At 41.9% G+C, this 17,077-nt stretch overlaps 1 protein-coding gene across 1 annotated transcript in view; it reads right to left on the bottom strand.

The window, feature by feature from the left end:
- The window catches only part of clybl (citrate lyase beta like), a 104,405-nt gene that overhangs the window by 11,694 nt on the left and 75,634 nt on the right, over positions 1 to 17,077 (bottom strand). The window contains exons 3-6 of the mRNA XM_072686291.1: positions 10,118 to 10,306; positions 1,713 to 1,814; positions 705 to 798; positions 318 to 485 (exon numbers count right to left, since the gene is read on the bottom strand). Of these exons, the coding sequence (XP_072542392.1) occupies positions 318 to 485; positions 705 to 798; positions 1,713 to 1,814; positions 10,118 to 10,306 (553 nt within the window). The remainder of the gene's footprint in view (positions 1 to 317; positions 486 to 704; positions 799 to 1,712; positions 1,815 to 10,117; positions 10,307 to 17,077) is intronic.

Genomic DNA, 17,077 nt, shown 5'->3' with positions numbered 1-17,077 from the left:
CCTCCAGTTGAGTGCTACCTTAAAGCGTCTGCTTCTCTTATTTAAGCAAAAAATGTATTTACAGAAAGATATAAATATAACATTTATTCATTTTTATATAGATACTTGCTGTATTCAACTCAATTTATATAGTTGAGTGACACTCAAACAGATATATACTGTATGAATAGATAAACTGCACAGCACAACCGGAGGGTACATTCTATGCAGGGATACTGAAATCAAACTCTGCAGTAAATGAATGTGTATGTGTATGTGTATGCGTGTGTGTGTGTGTGTGTGTGTGTGTGTGTGTGTGTAACTAGTGGACAGCCTACCAGTGAAGCCCATGAGTGCGCCCTCTCTGGCCTGCTGGCGCAGCCCTTCTCCATCCTGGTAGTCAATGTAAACAAGGTCGATGGCCTGCAGGCCAAAGGCTTTAGTAGTCACCACTACTTTCTGCCGAGCGTACAGCAGCTCTCTGGCATCTCTGGTCCTCGTGGCGCCTTTAAACCAGACAAATGTTGTATACACACACACAGATCAGAAACACAATAATCAGGGAAACATGGAAATTAAGGTACCATATAAAGCTTCTGCATGAAAAAGAAGTACTGTGGCCTTAACCACAGAGCCAGTCAGTGAGATGTGAGTTACTGTCATAAGGATAAAACGCAGCAGATGAAAGCGAGGAAAAGAACAGAGCAGTGTGTTAATGGGCAGACCTATGCTGGCACAGAAGTCATCAGAGCCGAACACCACTCCGTCGTGATGCAGACCAACTTTTGGTCCGAGCTGCCGGATCTCTTCACACACAGCCTGGGACACACAGAGGAGACACAAAGAGCTCTGTCTGAGTGTGCGTGTGTGTATGTGTGTATCCTGGCACTCGATCAAGTCGCTCAGTCAGATGGCTCAAATTTCCCTCATAACTCCCTCAATCAATGTCTCTGCTTCAGCTCCTCGCATAGAAGTTCATACGTGGAAAATGATCAGTTATAAAAACAATACACATCCATGCACACACACACACACACACACACACAGTCAGAGGAGGCACACACACAGTACACACACACAGAGTTATAATTAATGGCCTGATATAGCTGTGTATAACTGTGTCCCTGCGGATAATAAAAAAAATAAAAAAAAGAAGGGGAGGGGGATGCAATCTGTGAAAGTCTTTCAAAGCTGAGACGGAGCACCAAAGTGGTGTTGTGGAAAGGAAGGAAAGTTTGGAATGTGAGATGATTCGAGGCACGGAGCAGATGGAATTTGTCTTGCGCTTTTGTTGGGTTCCAAATTAATTTCACTTCTTGCTGTGACTCTGCAATATTTCCCTGTCTCGGCTCTGGGACGCGGTCTAGCCAGCACAACAGAGTTCAAGACTGGGGGGGGGGGGGTGGGGGGGGTAGTGAAGGAGAGGAGGGAAGGAATTCAAAAACGAGGAAAAAGAAAAATGAAAAGAAATTGGGCTGCATTTTTTTCCAGCCCATAGAATACTACTGCCTCGGCTCTTTAAAATCATCGAGGCCATGTGGCTCATTTTCATTTATGGCCCAAAAGTTTTGAAATAATTGCAAAGAAACAAAACAAACAAGGCAATACAACAGTTAGCACTTGTCAAAAAGCTGCAGGCACTGATGTACTCCTGCGCACAGTGACAGCTTCTGTAATCTGACTACTACTGCTATACAAACTTCTTACACCTGCATTTTCAGGCAGTAATTTACCTTAAAATTCAGCAGCCCCACAGCAGTTTCCACAAAGGTGACTAAGCGAATGGGTTCCATCAGCTTTCGGCCTTTTAAGTGCCGCTGAAACCTGTCAACAAACTGACACACACACACACACATACACAGACAAACACACACACCAATCATTATTTATTCATAAATAATGACCAGCACTCATCTGCGGGGAACATCAATAAGAAAGATCACCGTCTGGATAAAAAAAACGGAAACTGTTTGTTATTGAGGCGAGTTTGGTCCCCGTCTGACATTCAGCATTTGAACTCTTTCAAAAAAAAAAAAAAATCCCTTTAATCATGTTCAAACTGATGGCACATTACGTGTGACAGACAGCCAATTAAATCCAGGAAACAACACAAAAAAATACCATGAGTCAGGGTTTAGAAGTGAGAACCATAGGTTTGTTTCTTTCCCTTTTTCTTTTTTTAAACTTGACAGTATTCACTCACTCCTGGGGCCCTGGACTAACGCTGGGGCTTCGCAAGCCCCCTCAAGACATACTACATGTTCCAGTGCATCTTTAGAGAGACAGAAAAGAGAAGGGGAAATGAAAAAAGCCAAGGGGACAAGATTTGAGCTTTCTTGGGAGTGCATTTCATTTTGGCATTATGCGGTTTTTTTTTTTTGTTTTTTTTCCCCCCTCGGCCTCCCCAGGCAGACGGACCAGCGAGACGTGTGACAATCAGGGTGTGATGTGACACTTCTCCCAGCCTTTCATTCTGCTGCTTTTTTTTTACCCCACTAATATTTAAGCTTACCTAAGAAGGCTTTAAAATGAAGTTTAGTTCTTTGAAGACCAAAGCATTCCGATTTTTTCCAACAGACCAGTTCACAGCTAGCTGTGCACTGCCAGTGGGGTAGCCCGAATTCCAAAATCTATCATCTGGAAACACACAAAAGCACCCTCCGTCAGATATTTCCTTTCAAAGCCAGTTAAAAAAAGAGGGAAAAAAGGAGACAGGGTTGGGGGGGGGGGGGGGGGGGGGGGGGGAGTGAGAGTGTGAGAGAGAGAGAGAGAGAGAGAGAGAGAGAAAGAGAGAACTCAGGAGAAATGTGTAATTCCCTGTCCCCTCTCTCCATCCTTTCTTTTACACACTGGGGATCGAGGATCAAAATAACCTCAGGTAAGTCCGCATATTTTTTTTTCTCCCCCCTAAATAAAGACAAAAATATCCCGTGCGCACTTGTTTTATTAGCTCAAAGAATACGGCTTCATTGAGGGATTTTTTTTTTCTAATGGGGAGAATTTTAATCATCTCCCCATTCAATCTCAGTAGGATAAATCATATCTGAGAGATTTGCATAAATATAAACCATCAAAGCCTTTTCATCTTCAAAGGGGTTTTCAAGACCCAATAAGCTTTGTACTGTAATCATCTGAGGTCACAACCCTGCAGGAGCAACGCTGCTATGGCAACATAAAAACTAACGCCGAGGGCTTAGCATAATATTCCCCCCCAAAACACTGAGCGAGGGCCTCGTTCCCAACCAGGCAATGTTCCCTTGCGTCTGCACACTTCCCCTCTCTCCTCGCCCCTGTTTATCGGCCACCGTGCCTCAGCATTTGGCACGCCCGCTGCGGGAGGCAGAAATGAGGAGTTTATATAGCCCTCGAGTGGGAATGAAAAGCTCTGACCAAAACAATTCACAACACAGACGCTATGACTGAGTGGGCTATTAGGATGTCGAGGACTGGCGGCAAATTACAGGTATGGCCCATGACTTTATAATGGTGAAGTGTGAGAGGAGACGGCCTCTATTGAACACTTATTCAGCCGGGGGATCTCCTGATTTTCCCTGATGGTGCTTAAGCAATAATACTGTTCCCAGGTTGGAGGAGAAAAGGGCCTTTCTAGTAGGTCAATGGCTCTACGTGAGTTGAGCCTTCTAGTGCTTCTTCAGCCATTCTTGGAAGGAAAAAGACAAAAAAAACAAAAAAACATCCAGTCTTCAATAAGAGCTGCATTAGCCAATCCCTCAGTGATCATATAGTGAGAAGGGGGGAAAAAAAGCCTAAGCTTGGAGAGAAAGTGATCATGGGACAAGGAGAGCCGTGGTGAAAAAAGGGCGGGGAGTGGACAAGTTTCAATTAATTTTCTTCAAAAGAGGGCCAGATTAAATGTTTCCGGCCTGGTGAAGTGCTCATTTCACTGAAGGGGGAAGGGGAGAGAGTGAAAGAGAGAGCGAGAGAGTAAGAAAAAGAGATAGAGAGACAGAGAGAGGGAAGGGGAGGGAAAAAAAAAAAAACAGCGAGACTAGAGGGCTGGGCCTGGAGCCTGACCTTTTCAGAAGCTGGTGCACACCCAATGGCGTGGCGGCTGAAGAATGCACGCGGCTCCGAATTTGCAGGAGGATTGTCCTCGGACAAAGGGGAGGGAGTTACGCCTGTTATAGTCCAATAAGCCTTGTCAGTCAAACAAGCCGAGAGAAAGGAAAGAGAAAGGGAGAGCAAAAGATTTTCACACAAAGGGAAACAAGTAAGTCCGTCTTTTAGCAACAAATCAGTGTGGAGGTTCTTCTGCTAAGCTTGCTGGAGAAAAGAAGAGGAAGATAAACAGCGACGGGATTTGAGGCCTGACGGCAGAAGACACGAGGAGGAGGAGAGCCATAATCAGGCTGGAGTACTCCAAGCCCCTGTGGAGCAGTTAGCAAGTTTCTAATCCAGCGAGAGAGCATGAGACAGAGAGAGACTTAGCAGCAAGTTTAGCAAGTTTATTATTTATCTGTATAAATCATAAATGAATTAGCAGTTAGCTTTACTAGTAATCAGCACTATCAATGAAGACTAGCAGAAAAAACATGGAAAAAATATTGATTATTAAGGACATTTTCACAATACAAATGCACAATCAATTTAACAGGAATAATAACAACCTTATAATGAAACGGAGATGTTCCGACCCAGTAGTCTCCAGCATCCAAGATGTCGACTACGAGAACCAACCGTTCAGTTACTATTGCTACTCATCCCAGACGTTGTTGGGGTGGGATAATCAGCAGTATTTATTCCATCTATGGGAGGCACAGTCTGTACTGCAGAATGTTATCAATAAATTCCAAAAAGTCAAGATGAAACAGCAAGGCCAAGAAAATGCGGAGAAAACTATTCATATGCCGGTAAGAAAGGCAAATCATAAGGACTGCCAAGAACCTGCAGGAAGGTTCAGAGGCGTCAAGAGAGGTGGAGCACTGCATCTTCATCAAAGATTCATAAGAAGTATGACGTATGCTACAGAACATCCAGACAAGCCAGATGAGCTTTGGAAACAAGTGCTCTGGACGGATGAAGCCAAAATTGAATTGAAAGGTACATTTGGAGAAAAAAGGCTACTGTGTGAAAAGAACACCTTGCCAACTGTGAAGCATTGGGGTTGTTTTGCTGTTGGTGGCATTCACAATATCGCACACATGGAAGGACAAAATATATTACACCAAAATAACAGCAAATCCTGGATGCAATAAAATCTGATTGAAGCTAAAAAGAGAATACCTCGAAACCTCAACACCCAAGATGGACTAACATAAGAGACACAGACTGAAGCTAAGTCCTGACAGTGTGTTAATACGGCACACTAGTCAAAGTTAACAATTGTGTTTAGTAACCATCACTGATAAAACATCAACCAACCTAATTTCAGAAGGAGTTAACAGATGTGCTAGTCACACATTTAAAAATGGTGCTGCTCACAATTCGAAGTCTTCCAGTTTCAACTGTTTATTTTTGGAAGTATGTGATAATGAGGGATTGAGGGCAGTGAGGTGCTACACCTGTGAAGAGACATACAGGGTAAGAGGGAGAGTGAGCGAGAAGGAGAGACCCACTGCTTTCATGTCTCTCTGTCTTTCTCTCTCTCGTCACTTTCAAAGCAGCGGGCCCATGTCAGGTCAGTGCTACATGACGTCCCGCACCACTCGCAATCTCCCGCTCCCTGCTGAGGCTATGAGCTCAGGCCCTGGGCAGGCATGTGAAGAGGATATGTCTACACATCCACCGTGAACAAACTCTCTCTCTCTGGCTCTTGCACACATATACTTACACAGATCTTCTTATGTGTTGTTAAATTGTAAGAGCTGTTTTAAACGGCCAATGAAATAATAAAGTGGAACTTCGGATGTATCTGATATATCTCTTTACTGGATGATAGAAATATAATGATATCAAACTGTGATTTCTGACAAGGGGGGGGGGGGGGGGGGGTTACTAAGTACTGACTCTGTAAGGTGCTCAAACTCCTTTTGTCCAGGCTACACTGATTAATATTATTTTTTTTATGTTTGGAAGACATAACTCAGTTATGGAGTTTTACAAATAATAGTTTTATTGTTAATACACATACACACACACACACTGACAATATAGATCTTACAACGTTTTTGCTGCTTGATACAAAATAAAATTCACACCGTTCTCATTTTGTGTGACATGTCTGTCCAATATAATTTTTTAAACTCTACTTTTGGATACACAGAGGGCATTATTAATATCATGACATGGTGACATCTGCTGAAATCCAGTGAAAACTAATATATATTGCAGAAAAAATAGATACATTATAATGTTACTTTTCCCAATATTGTGCAGCCCTAATCTATACATTCATTTATTTCTTAGGGCTGCATGATATGTGACATTGCAATATTTTGTTGTTCTGCAATGTATATTGTGATATTTAAAAACACAGGAAAACCAGAAGTCAGTAATGTAACATGCCAAAAATGATATAGGGCAGATATAACTTACCGCTGATAGATATGTCCAGGAATTCGAAAACATATGAGAACAGAATGAGAACCGTCCTTTGGTATCAAGTAAATTGTAGCATGACGTGTTTGATTTAACTGGTCTTACATGACACTGCAAGTCCAATGACGTGATTAGTTAATGACATTACAAATAAAAATATTATTAGGTATTGACATATATATATATATATATATATATATATATATATATATATATATATATATATATATATATAAGAAAAAAAGAAATGGTAGGGTAGTTATTGTCCAATGATATGGACCCTTTAACTGCATGTTAATGTAACAAGATTGACTTATTTGTAACAGTGATTTATTTATTAGAAGCCTTTTTGGATTATTTATCTTGGTCTGTTGGTGGTATCTCGGTGGTGAATTGTTCACGCAATGTAAAGCGCAGCAGGCCTTTTCAAATGGTATAAAAAGCACTGTTTTCATTTCGATATGACTGCAATGGCATACAAAGTATATATAAACTGATCAAAGAGTGAATAAACCAACTAGTCAAGTCCCTCTCAAACCCAGTTCTCTTTTTGATCACCTGACCCAAGTGTTTCAGGAGTCTCACTGTGGGAGAGTGAGCATTCTTTGAAGAAGGAAAATCAGAGGGTGGAAAACTCTTGGAATTGGTCAATGGAGAGAGTGTGTGTGTGTGTGGGGGGGGGGATATCAGCACCTGTCGGCAATTAAAAAGGCAAGAAACAGAGAGCGGCCCAGGAAATATATGAGCACTAATTAAAAGCACTAGTTAAAAACTTCCTGCTTCTGGCCTGGACTAGCTGTGAGCTACAGACTGAGGCCCCTTCCCTCTACCTCCACCTCTCTCTCACTCCCTTCCTCCACCTAGTTAAGACATTGTGACTCCTTTCAGGTCTTTTCGGGAGGCATGCGGAGAAGCTGAATACTGCAGATTTGGCCTAGGTAGGTTTTTTTTTTTTCTTCGTGGCTGGGGGCGGCTATAGTGAGGGATGAGGGGGCCTGCGAGAGCTACTGGGGCTCCTTCAGCAGCAGGGATGCTCTTCGGACAGACAGACGGGCGGACAGAAGAGGGATCTCCGCCCCGCCCCGACCCCCTGAGACACATATGGAGGTGATCAGGAAACAAGGGTGTTTAATGATGTCACTGTCTACTGACCTGTGAGGGTTCAGCATCCTTGTACAGGGCTTTATAGAGACAGCCACGTGGTCTGCTGGCCTTGAAGTCTAGCTTGGTGTTGCTGTGTCAGAGCTAGCATAGATTTCTGCATCCGGTCAGCTGGCCATGGCAGCGTTGGCACAGTTAATAAATGAGCTTCAAGCATACTGGGCCTCAAACGTCTAATCTACATCTGAAAAAACAGGTTTCTGCATAAACCGTCCCGACTGGCTTTGGATTTCTTATGACGCTTCTTAATGTATCATCGCATCTAGCCACCAAGAATGTTTTTGAAGGGATTCTCGAGTTTTCAGACTTTCAGGGGCCGCCGTATTCTGTGTCACATCTGACGCAAGGCCGGTTTCAAAAGGTCATCAGTTTCTTGGCTTTGGCTCAAGAAAAACAGCCCATCTATCTGTGGGTCTGGCTTCAGGGATCGGCTCCATCTCCCTCTAAAACGGAAAATTTGTTATTGTTCCTTTGAAGAGACCTGAGGTTTTCTCATTCTCCAGTGGTTATGTACAGAGCGATCAGTGTGTTCTTTAAAGATGGCGAGGAAAATGTCATGGGTATTTTTAGGTCTTCATTTTTCATATTATTCTAGGCATAGTCTTTCATCATGGGCTATCATCGCTGCAACTCAACACTGGGCCAGACACTGGGCCAGATGCTAACTAAGGGAACTGCTGTGAATAAAAACTCACTGAAATTACAATCATGTCCTAGTGACGACAGTGGATATTCAAATATCTACCATAATATCGTCATAGTCTCCCTTATTTAACATCACACACAGATCAGCCATAACATTAATATCACCGGCCTAATATTAAGTAGGTCCCCATTGCACTGCCACAACAGATTATTCGAGGCATGGACTGCACAAGACCTCTGAAGGCGTCCTGTGGTATCCGACACCAAGACATTAGCAGCAGATCCTTTAAGTCCTGTAGGTTGGAGGTGATGCCTCCACACATCAACACATCAGCCCATGACCCTGTCGCTGGTTTACAGGACCTGCCTGCTGTTTTTAAAATGTTCACAATTCATAATTTGGCCCTTGTCAAAGTGGCTCAGATCTTATGCTTGCACATTTTACTGCTTTTAACACAAACATCACCTTCTAGAACTGACTGTTCACTTGCAACCTAATATTTCCACCTCTGGACAGATGCCACCATAGATAAAAATAATCAACGCTTTGTACTTCACTTGTCAATGGTGTTAACAATATGGCTATATATATATATATATATATATCATGTTAATGAATAGGGAGCAAACATTTGTGCACCCTTCTTATGTCACATGGATACAAACACGAGCAAAACCCCATCAACCACAGCAACACCACAGCAACCATCTAGCAATCACTGCCTTACAACCACTTAGCCACAACAGCAACACCATAGAAGATACCTAGCGGAAACATAGTGACCAGGCCGTCACCCAGGTTCCATTTATTTCCTTGCCATATGTAACTAGCAGCACCTGCTACATTACTCTCGTATTGCATTAGCAAAGCAAGGGCAAAAAATGACTTTCAGCACCAAGGCAGACATGTCCAGGTTTGTGGGCAAACAGCACCTTTACCAGGTTCAATCTAGAATTGTAAGCATATAAAACTCCACAGAAATCTGTTCGTGTTATCATTAATAGTATATTTTAAGAATATCAGAAAACCCTGAAAATCCTTACCTTTGGTGCTAAACTGTTGGGTCTAATATACTAATATTAGTTTATTTCATTTCTAATTATGGTTGATGTTGCTGTTTTCTTAAATTAATATTCTTCTGTTTATTACCATTATTATTAATATTTTTCTGCCAGATTTGTGCCAAAGGACTTATCCCACAGTCTGAATTTTGAGATGTCGACACTGTGGTCTGAATGTGTGTTTCGGGCCTATAAAGTCTTATGATCATACGCACAGTTTGGATATTTTTCCCATAGGAACGCATGAAATGCAAATGTCTGTGCACCCTTCTAGCAACACACACTCAACCACATGGGGTACCATAGCAACCACCTAGCAACACCTTCATAAGTATATGTTTATTAACTGATAAATCTCCTTTGACTATCAAAGTTTAGTGTTTGCTGGTGCCACATCCTGAGGTAAAACAGGAGTGTGGACTCTCTGACTACTTTTTGAACTGATGGGGTATAGGGGGCCAGGAGGAGGAGTTCTGGGCATGGTCCTTCTCCCAAATTTTTATGTCATGTCATAACTCCAGGTTTGGGAAACTTCAAATGCTAGTGTCTCACCTTAGAAAGACTAGATTTCCCACCCAGGCAGGAAAGACATGCTAAACTGATAATGCACCATTTGCAAGACTCGTAACACTACATCGTCCTTCCTCTGTAAGTCACTTTAGATACCAGTGTCCGCCAAACGTCCGAATTTAAAATGTATAGACCTGTCCATACACTATTGGCGCAGGGGGTACCGGAAATCTTTCAGCATTGATCTGTTGTCTGCGCTTACCCACTGCACTTCGCCAGTGTCCTCCACCTTTGGCAGCATGAGGGCTGGGGGAAGGACCTCCGCCTGCAGAATGACCTCCAGGTCAGCCTCGGCCAGCCCGCTGGACACCGAGTTCACCCGCACGCACTTCTCTGTGCGTCCCAGATTCAGCTCTGCCAGCATCTTCGGGATCGTTTCCCGTGCCGCTGCCTGCAGAAAGGACACACACAAAAACACACACCCGCATTTGAACGAGGTTCCTGGCAATAGCATCATCTGCACTGACCTGCTTTGCACTGTATACGACAGCAAGGGTCTCGCACTGAAGGCTGGTCAGCAAAAGAACAGGTGACCCAACTGAAAATGCATCATTCAGGGACAAACTACAAGCATAATGGAGCAAAATTGAAGGCTGAATTGTGAAATGCATCATTCTTCTATTCTTCTGAAAAGATTTTGAGGCAATTTATTTTGTCGGAGCACAAGAGCCCAGGATTGGTCTATAACAGACATGTACATACTGCCAGAACAATGATACAACACTCAATTGGGCATTCAGCGATTGCCAAAGACTCACAATAATCAAAATAAGTGAGGAGCACATCCTGGAACATTATTTATTGCTGTTCTTTAAAGAACAAAAACCATTGAACACTGTTACATAAAAAAAACAGGACATTGGTATTAAATCCACAGATTAAGACACATCAATGGCCGATATTTCAAGAATTTCCAGCGGAAACGCCGGCTGGCGCCTGGGCTTACAAAGTAGAACAAATCCAAGCAAAAGGGATCATCCTCAGTGGAGCAAATGCACTCAAGATCATAAAGCAAAAATCCTAGCATCCTCACACACCTTCCCCATAGAAGTCTCACACATGTGCACACACACAGACACACAGGAAGTGCGATAGAGGGAGGGGAGGAGGAATCAAAGCTTAAGCCAAGCACTAGGGCCTAACAGTGACACAGCAGCACACGCCAGGAGATTCAGACCAGATGTAGTTCCAGTGCAGAGTGGAGGTTCAGGGAAACGGGCCTCTGCTGAGCCGAACACGCCAATGCATCCAGGAGGAAATGTGGTCCGAGTTACACAGTATGAGGAAACGGTAGCTTAAGAGTTGTCAGGTTAGATCAGAAGAGAGCTGGGAGAGCGAGCTGGCCGACAGGGTCTGCTGGTGATTAGCAGATAGAGAGGGGGAAGAAAGCTCAGAGGTAGATCTAACTGAATGCGGAGTCACTCAAGCCAGGTCAGCTTCATATCATATACACAGACAAAATAACGCTCTTAACTCTAGTCTAGGAGATCTAGTTTATCAAGGAACAGTGAACCTTTTTCCAAACTGTTCTAGACTCCAGACTTTCCAGGACTGCAAAACAATGAAATCATGTTATATCCACATCCAATATTTCCATTATTTGGGTATGATGTAAAAAATGACTATAAAATTATTGAATTTTCACTATAGTCTAATAGTATGAGGACCCTCATTCAACATTTCTACAGAAATCAAAGCTATTAATAGTTACTCCCTCTTGCTGTAGTAGTAACACTCTATACTTATCTGGGAACACCTTCCATTGGACACTGGAACATATACTGTGAGGCTCTGACTGCATTCAGCCACAGGAGAATTACTGGAGTCGGCGATTGATATTTAAATGATTAAAAGTTCTGGATCCAAAACCCAAAAATACATAGACAAAAGTATTGAGACACCAGCTTATATATGGTTTCTTCCACAATCAAGGCTATTTATCTAGCGTTCATTGGAGCATTTTGGAGCATTGCTTTTAGCGGCAAGAATGTTAGTTGGATGATCACCACCCCATCTTATGCCAAAAGTATTGAATGGAGCACAGCTCCACTGCTCCACAGTTCAATGTTGGTTGTCTTTATACCCCTCTAACCCACACCTGACATTAGACATGGTGCAAACCTATTCATGTTTATCTACTCCAGAGAGTCATATTCTATTGACAGGGACAAGACAAGCTGTGTGTGCGCATTTGAACATCTGTGTTAGCAATGGGTGAAAATCGTAAAACGCTGAATGCATTAATTAAAAGGGGTGTCCACAAACATTTGGACATGTAGTGCACTGATGTATAGAATCAACTTTGTGATGTGGAGCAGTGGTAGTTATAGAGCATTCTCTGTAGTGATAGAGCCACATCAGATATACACTACATGTCCAAGTATTTGTGGACACCCCTTTTAATGAATGCATTTAGCGATTTTAAGTTGCACCCATTGACCTGAAACCATATGAGGTCGCTCCAGAGCACCCCATTCTATTAGCAGTGCTTTTTATGGTTAGCTACAGATTATAGATGTGTGTGTGTACAACTGAATGAACATACACTATATTGCCAAAAGTAGTCACTTACCTATATAAATAATTGAATTCAGGTGTTCCAATCAATTCCATGGCCACAGGTGTATAACACCAAGCACCTAGGCATGCAGACTGCTTCTCCAAACATTTGTGAAAGAATGGGTCTCTCAGGAGCTCAGTATATTCCAGCGTGGTACCATGATAGGATGCCACATGTGCAGTCATGAAATTTCCTCACTACTAAATATTTCACAGTCATCTGTCAGTGGTTTCATAACAAATTGGAAGCAACTGGGAACAACAGCAACTCATAAAATGACAGAGTCGGGTCAGCAGATGCTGAGTTGCCATGTGCACAGAGGTTGGCAACCTTCTGCAGAGTCAATCGCTACAGACCTCCAAACTTCATGTGGCCTTCAGATTAGCTCAACAACAGTGCATAGAGAGCTTCAGTAAATGGGTTTTCATGGTCGAGCAGCTACATCCAAGCCTTACATCACGTGTACATCAAGTGCAATGTCAGACTTTCCCTTTTAACCATAACCTGGTAACTAAAAACACTAGGGAAAAGGTTACCTTTATGGTACACAAAAATAGTGTTCTGGAAACAATACTGGCCTAAATATGGTTAACACACAAATGGCATGGGGAAAATCACCAGAAGAATGTTCTATTTGGACCTGTTTAATGAAATGAAACCAAGTTAAAACCACATTAGTTTGTGCCCTACCATTCAAATCTTTTTTTTTTTTTAACTACAAAGTGGTGGATCTGTACAGGCTTTCTGTTTGGTCACACTTAGCCAGAAAAAGAAAAGACAATGGCATTTAGCCTATCTGTGACTATCAGCCTAACTGTATTAAAATAATAAACATTACAATGTAAAAGTGTTCTGACTACCAAAAGGTCTGTAAAGCAAGCTGGCGATCAGGGGATAGCGCTGCAGTAATGCAGGGAAAGTTGATGGACTTTAAAGCCAAATCTCAAGGCCCATAAATCTGTGGCATAGTAGATCCTTCCTCTGATCTTCAGCCTCACTATCTTTCACATAATCCAAAGATAATCTTCATAGGGTACTATTGCAGTCTCTGGATGATTTGTATCCCATTTTTCCTGGAGAAAGCAAGAGCAGCAAACATACAAAATATGCTAATGCTACAGTAAACTTGCTGTATATATAGTTTGCAATCCTTGACCAACATTTCCCCATCTCCTTCTGTGAAAGGATGCTGTAGACAGACTAATATTTGATTTTCTATCAGTGGGAGGAAGGCCAGTTAGCTCACCTCCTCTTACAGTAAACTGACAGAGAGAACATTCTTGAGAACATCTCGGCTCCTGAGGGGCCAAGCTACTCCAAGCTTGAATAAAGAGCTTTGAAAACTGAAATGTTTTACATTAATGGCTCTCCATCCAACAAGTTGCTTCAAAGCACGCTCCCCAATCACCTAGCATCCCACAGAGTGGCCTGGAAAAGCCCAGGTTTCAGAGATCTTTGATTCCTTCCATCAAGCCCATCATTAAAGCTTGACATGGAGTCATGACAGCATGTCCACAAAACGCTCAAAACAAAGGATGGACTTTCAAGTCTGGAGATGTTGACCTCCAGTTAAAAAAAAAGGGCCAGTTCCTTCATGTATTGAGAGCCTCAGAATTTGGACTCCTGCAGAGTGATATGCCAAAAAAGGAAGTGGATGTCTGGATTATTCAGCTACGTCTGGGAAAGGTGTCTGAGTCAAAGGCTAGGAATATACCACTGTTTTATTTCAGGTGAAGATATGAACAGTTCACTCCTGGCAGAGTAAAGGGGGGAAAAAAAAACACATTAAGTGATGACAGGGAATCAAGCCATGTGCCACAAATGTGATCCATACATGTGATCCGAACGACAAAAATCCATTGGTTTACTTTGAGAGAAATTAGCCTCGAATTTAGATTCAGTTTTATTTTAATTACTGTAAACTAATTTGACATCTTGGACACAATATTTAGCATTTGATGATATATTTTTTAAATCATAATGTTAAGGTAACCATGTTTCAATAATGTAACAAGTCATTCTCAAAAGAGAAGCAAAAAAGGGAAGTGCTTGAAACATGCTTTGAAACATGAGTCATAGCTCCATCCTTTTTGTCTTTTATCTCTGGCATTTTGTAACCTGCTGAGGCACTTGCAATGCCACTGAAAGTGAGCTGTAGAGATGTGAAGGTGAGACAGGCCTGTATTCTCTAGGTGTGAAATCCGGGAGGACAATGTCCAATGGACTGGCTTTGACAAGCAACATGACGGGCATCTGCAGCCCTGTTCCAGTTTAATGACCAATAGAATTGAGCGCTTGATCGTCTCTACATTTTGCATTTGTCCAGTTCCACATGAGGAGAACGCCTGTCCCCCGTGGCCGGATCATGGATTGGTCCGTTTCTTCAAAGCGCAGGGTTTGGCGGACAACGTGTTACACGCCTGTGTGGGCCCAGGCACTGCAGATGAAAAAACAGGTCACTGGAAATTGATAATGAGGGTGGGAGATGCTGTGTTCTTGTCTCTGGGCCTTAACGTTTTGCAATACATCTGGAAGAACAAGCTTGTATAGTGGTAGAAGTTGTTGCTTGGACAAAGTGCAAGTCAATGCACATGTGGTGAAATCTAGAGACATCTTTAACCAGCCAATTCTTTTGTAAAACAAAGAACCTTTCTTTTGGATTCGAAGAAATGCATGCAAGACAAGTCATGAACTGTAATAAGAGCTTACTTTATGGGATGCTCCAGGAAAGAGGAGCTGATGTTCTCCAGCACTGTACGGCTCAACTCACCTCCAGCACACATGGCCTGGAGCTTGACAGTTTGACTATTTGCTGAGCTTTGTTTCTATCACACCAGCGTAGAAACTCCATGTAATTTTCTCAAGCAACTGTGTTAATTCAAAAAGAAAAAAAAATCTTTATGGATGTAAAGCCTGTAGTGGATCAGTGGATTATGTCTGGACAAGGCACTGACACTGTTGCTTTAGTACCACAAACTGCACCTTCTAATTTATCTACATACAATATTCTTGCTGGCCAAGAAGACCAACGCTTAACTTTGCATATTCAGTTTAAACCAGCTCATCAATCCGGATGCTAATTTATTTGGGATCTGTTCCTATAATGTCAGGAACTATGCCCCTGGCTCTAAATGATATGCAAGGTTATAAGCTGGATGCAAATTTGATCATTGTGGTGGATGCCCTTAGAAACTTAGTTGGTCTTTACATGTTGTGTAGTCACCGCTCCAAAACACAGAGTTCTAGCTATTGTCATATATGGACATTATTCATGGCTAGGAATTTGCTAACATACTAGCTCCTACATAGTGGATCAGTACTCTCAAAAGAGTCAAATATGTCACTAGCATTACATATTTTCACACTTTTCACACATAGATTTATTAAAGAAAAAGGTTTGTCCAACACTAACTGGCCCTGTGTTTGAAAAAGGAATCCCCCCATAAGATTAACTAATGCCAACCAAACCTCTATTTTTCAAAAAACCCTGCCTTGCTCTCTTCCATAGAACCTTTCCAGCAAAAGAGGAGATGAGAAAGTTAGTTACTGGAATCTACCAGGGTTACAACACCATTGCAATGGCTCTGGGACTCCACAGTGAGAGCCATTATCTCACTTAATAGAGAACAGTGGTGAATTTGGCTGGCCTACCAAAACTCCTCCAAGAGTGCAGCAGGAAGTCATCCAATGATGAATGAACTGCAGGCCTCACTCACCTTAGATAAGGTCAGCATTCTCGATTCCTGCATTAGAAAGAGGCAGGCAAAACATAGGTCTATTTATACAAAAGTTAGTTCTGGCCACGTAAGCTGTCTAACCGTGCTTTAATTTGTCATACATACAATGAACCAAGAAGTAATGAGCAAATAAAAAACAATAATGACCTAAAACCAGACTAAATGGATTAAGACAAGAATCCACAATAACAAAAAAACCTAAACAAAACAAGAAATACTAAATGGGAAATGGGAGTTTAATTTAACGTTTTGTGCAGTGAGAGGAGTTTGTTACTGCGACGTAGCTACAAGCTGCTCATTAAGAAACTATAATCTGGCAGAAGTAAACGCTAACATTAAAACATAAATCTATTGAAAAATAATGAAATTAAAACATTTTTTTCATACTTTACATATTTTTTTCCGAACTGCTGTATAAAAGCAATAGAACGTCTGAAGCGTCTGCTTCATCACAGCTGTGCTTTTATTTCACACACTCCACACTCCCTCTCGTGTTCTATTGCTTTCATAACAGGTCCTTACTATTAGTGACACACTAATCTGAAATCACCTATAGTAAATGATGGTAAACATGTCATTACATCACTTGACATTTAACTAACATTCAACTGAAAATCAGTTAAATGCAACTGAAATCTTAGTTGAACATAAATGACGGTCTACTGAATATAACCTTGCACCTAACCTTGATCTTTAATCGAGCCTTACAAACATTCACAATCTTAAATCCTAATCTTTTAGCGTTAGGTTTAGGTGCAGGGTTCCATCCAGTAGACAATCATTTACATTCAACCGCATTAAATAGGCATTCGGTTGAATGCCAGTAGAGCATCTATGACACATAGACAGTGGACCATCCAAGTAA

Source organism: Salminus brasiliensis, chromosome 8 (assembly GCF_030463535.1).
Source record: "Salminus brasiliensis chromosome 8, fSalBra1.hap2, whole genome shotgun sequence".
NCBI classification, from domain to species: domain Eukaryota; kingdom Metazoa; phylum Chordata; class Actinopteri; order Characiformes; family Bryconidae; genus Salminus; species Salminus brasiliensis.
The sequence above is the reverse complement of the archived record's forward strand: the minus strand, read 5'-3'. Positions and strand labels throughout refer to the sequence as shown.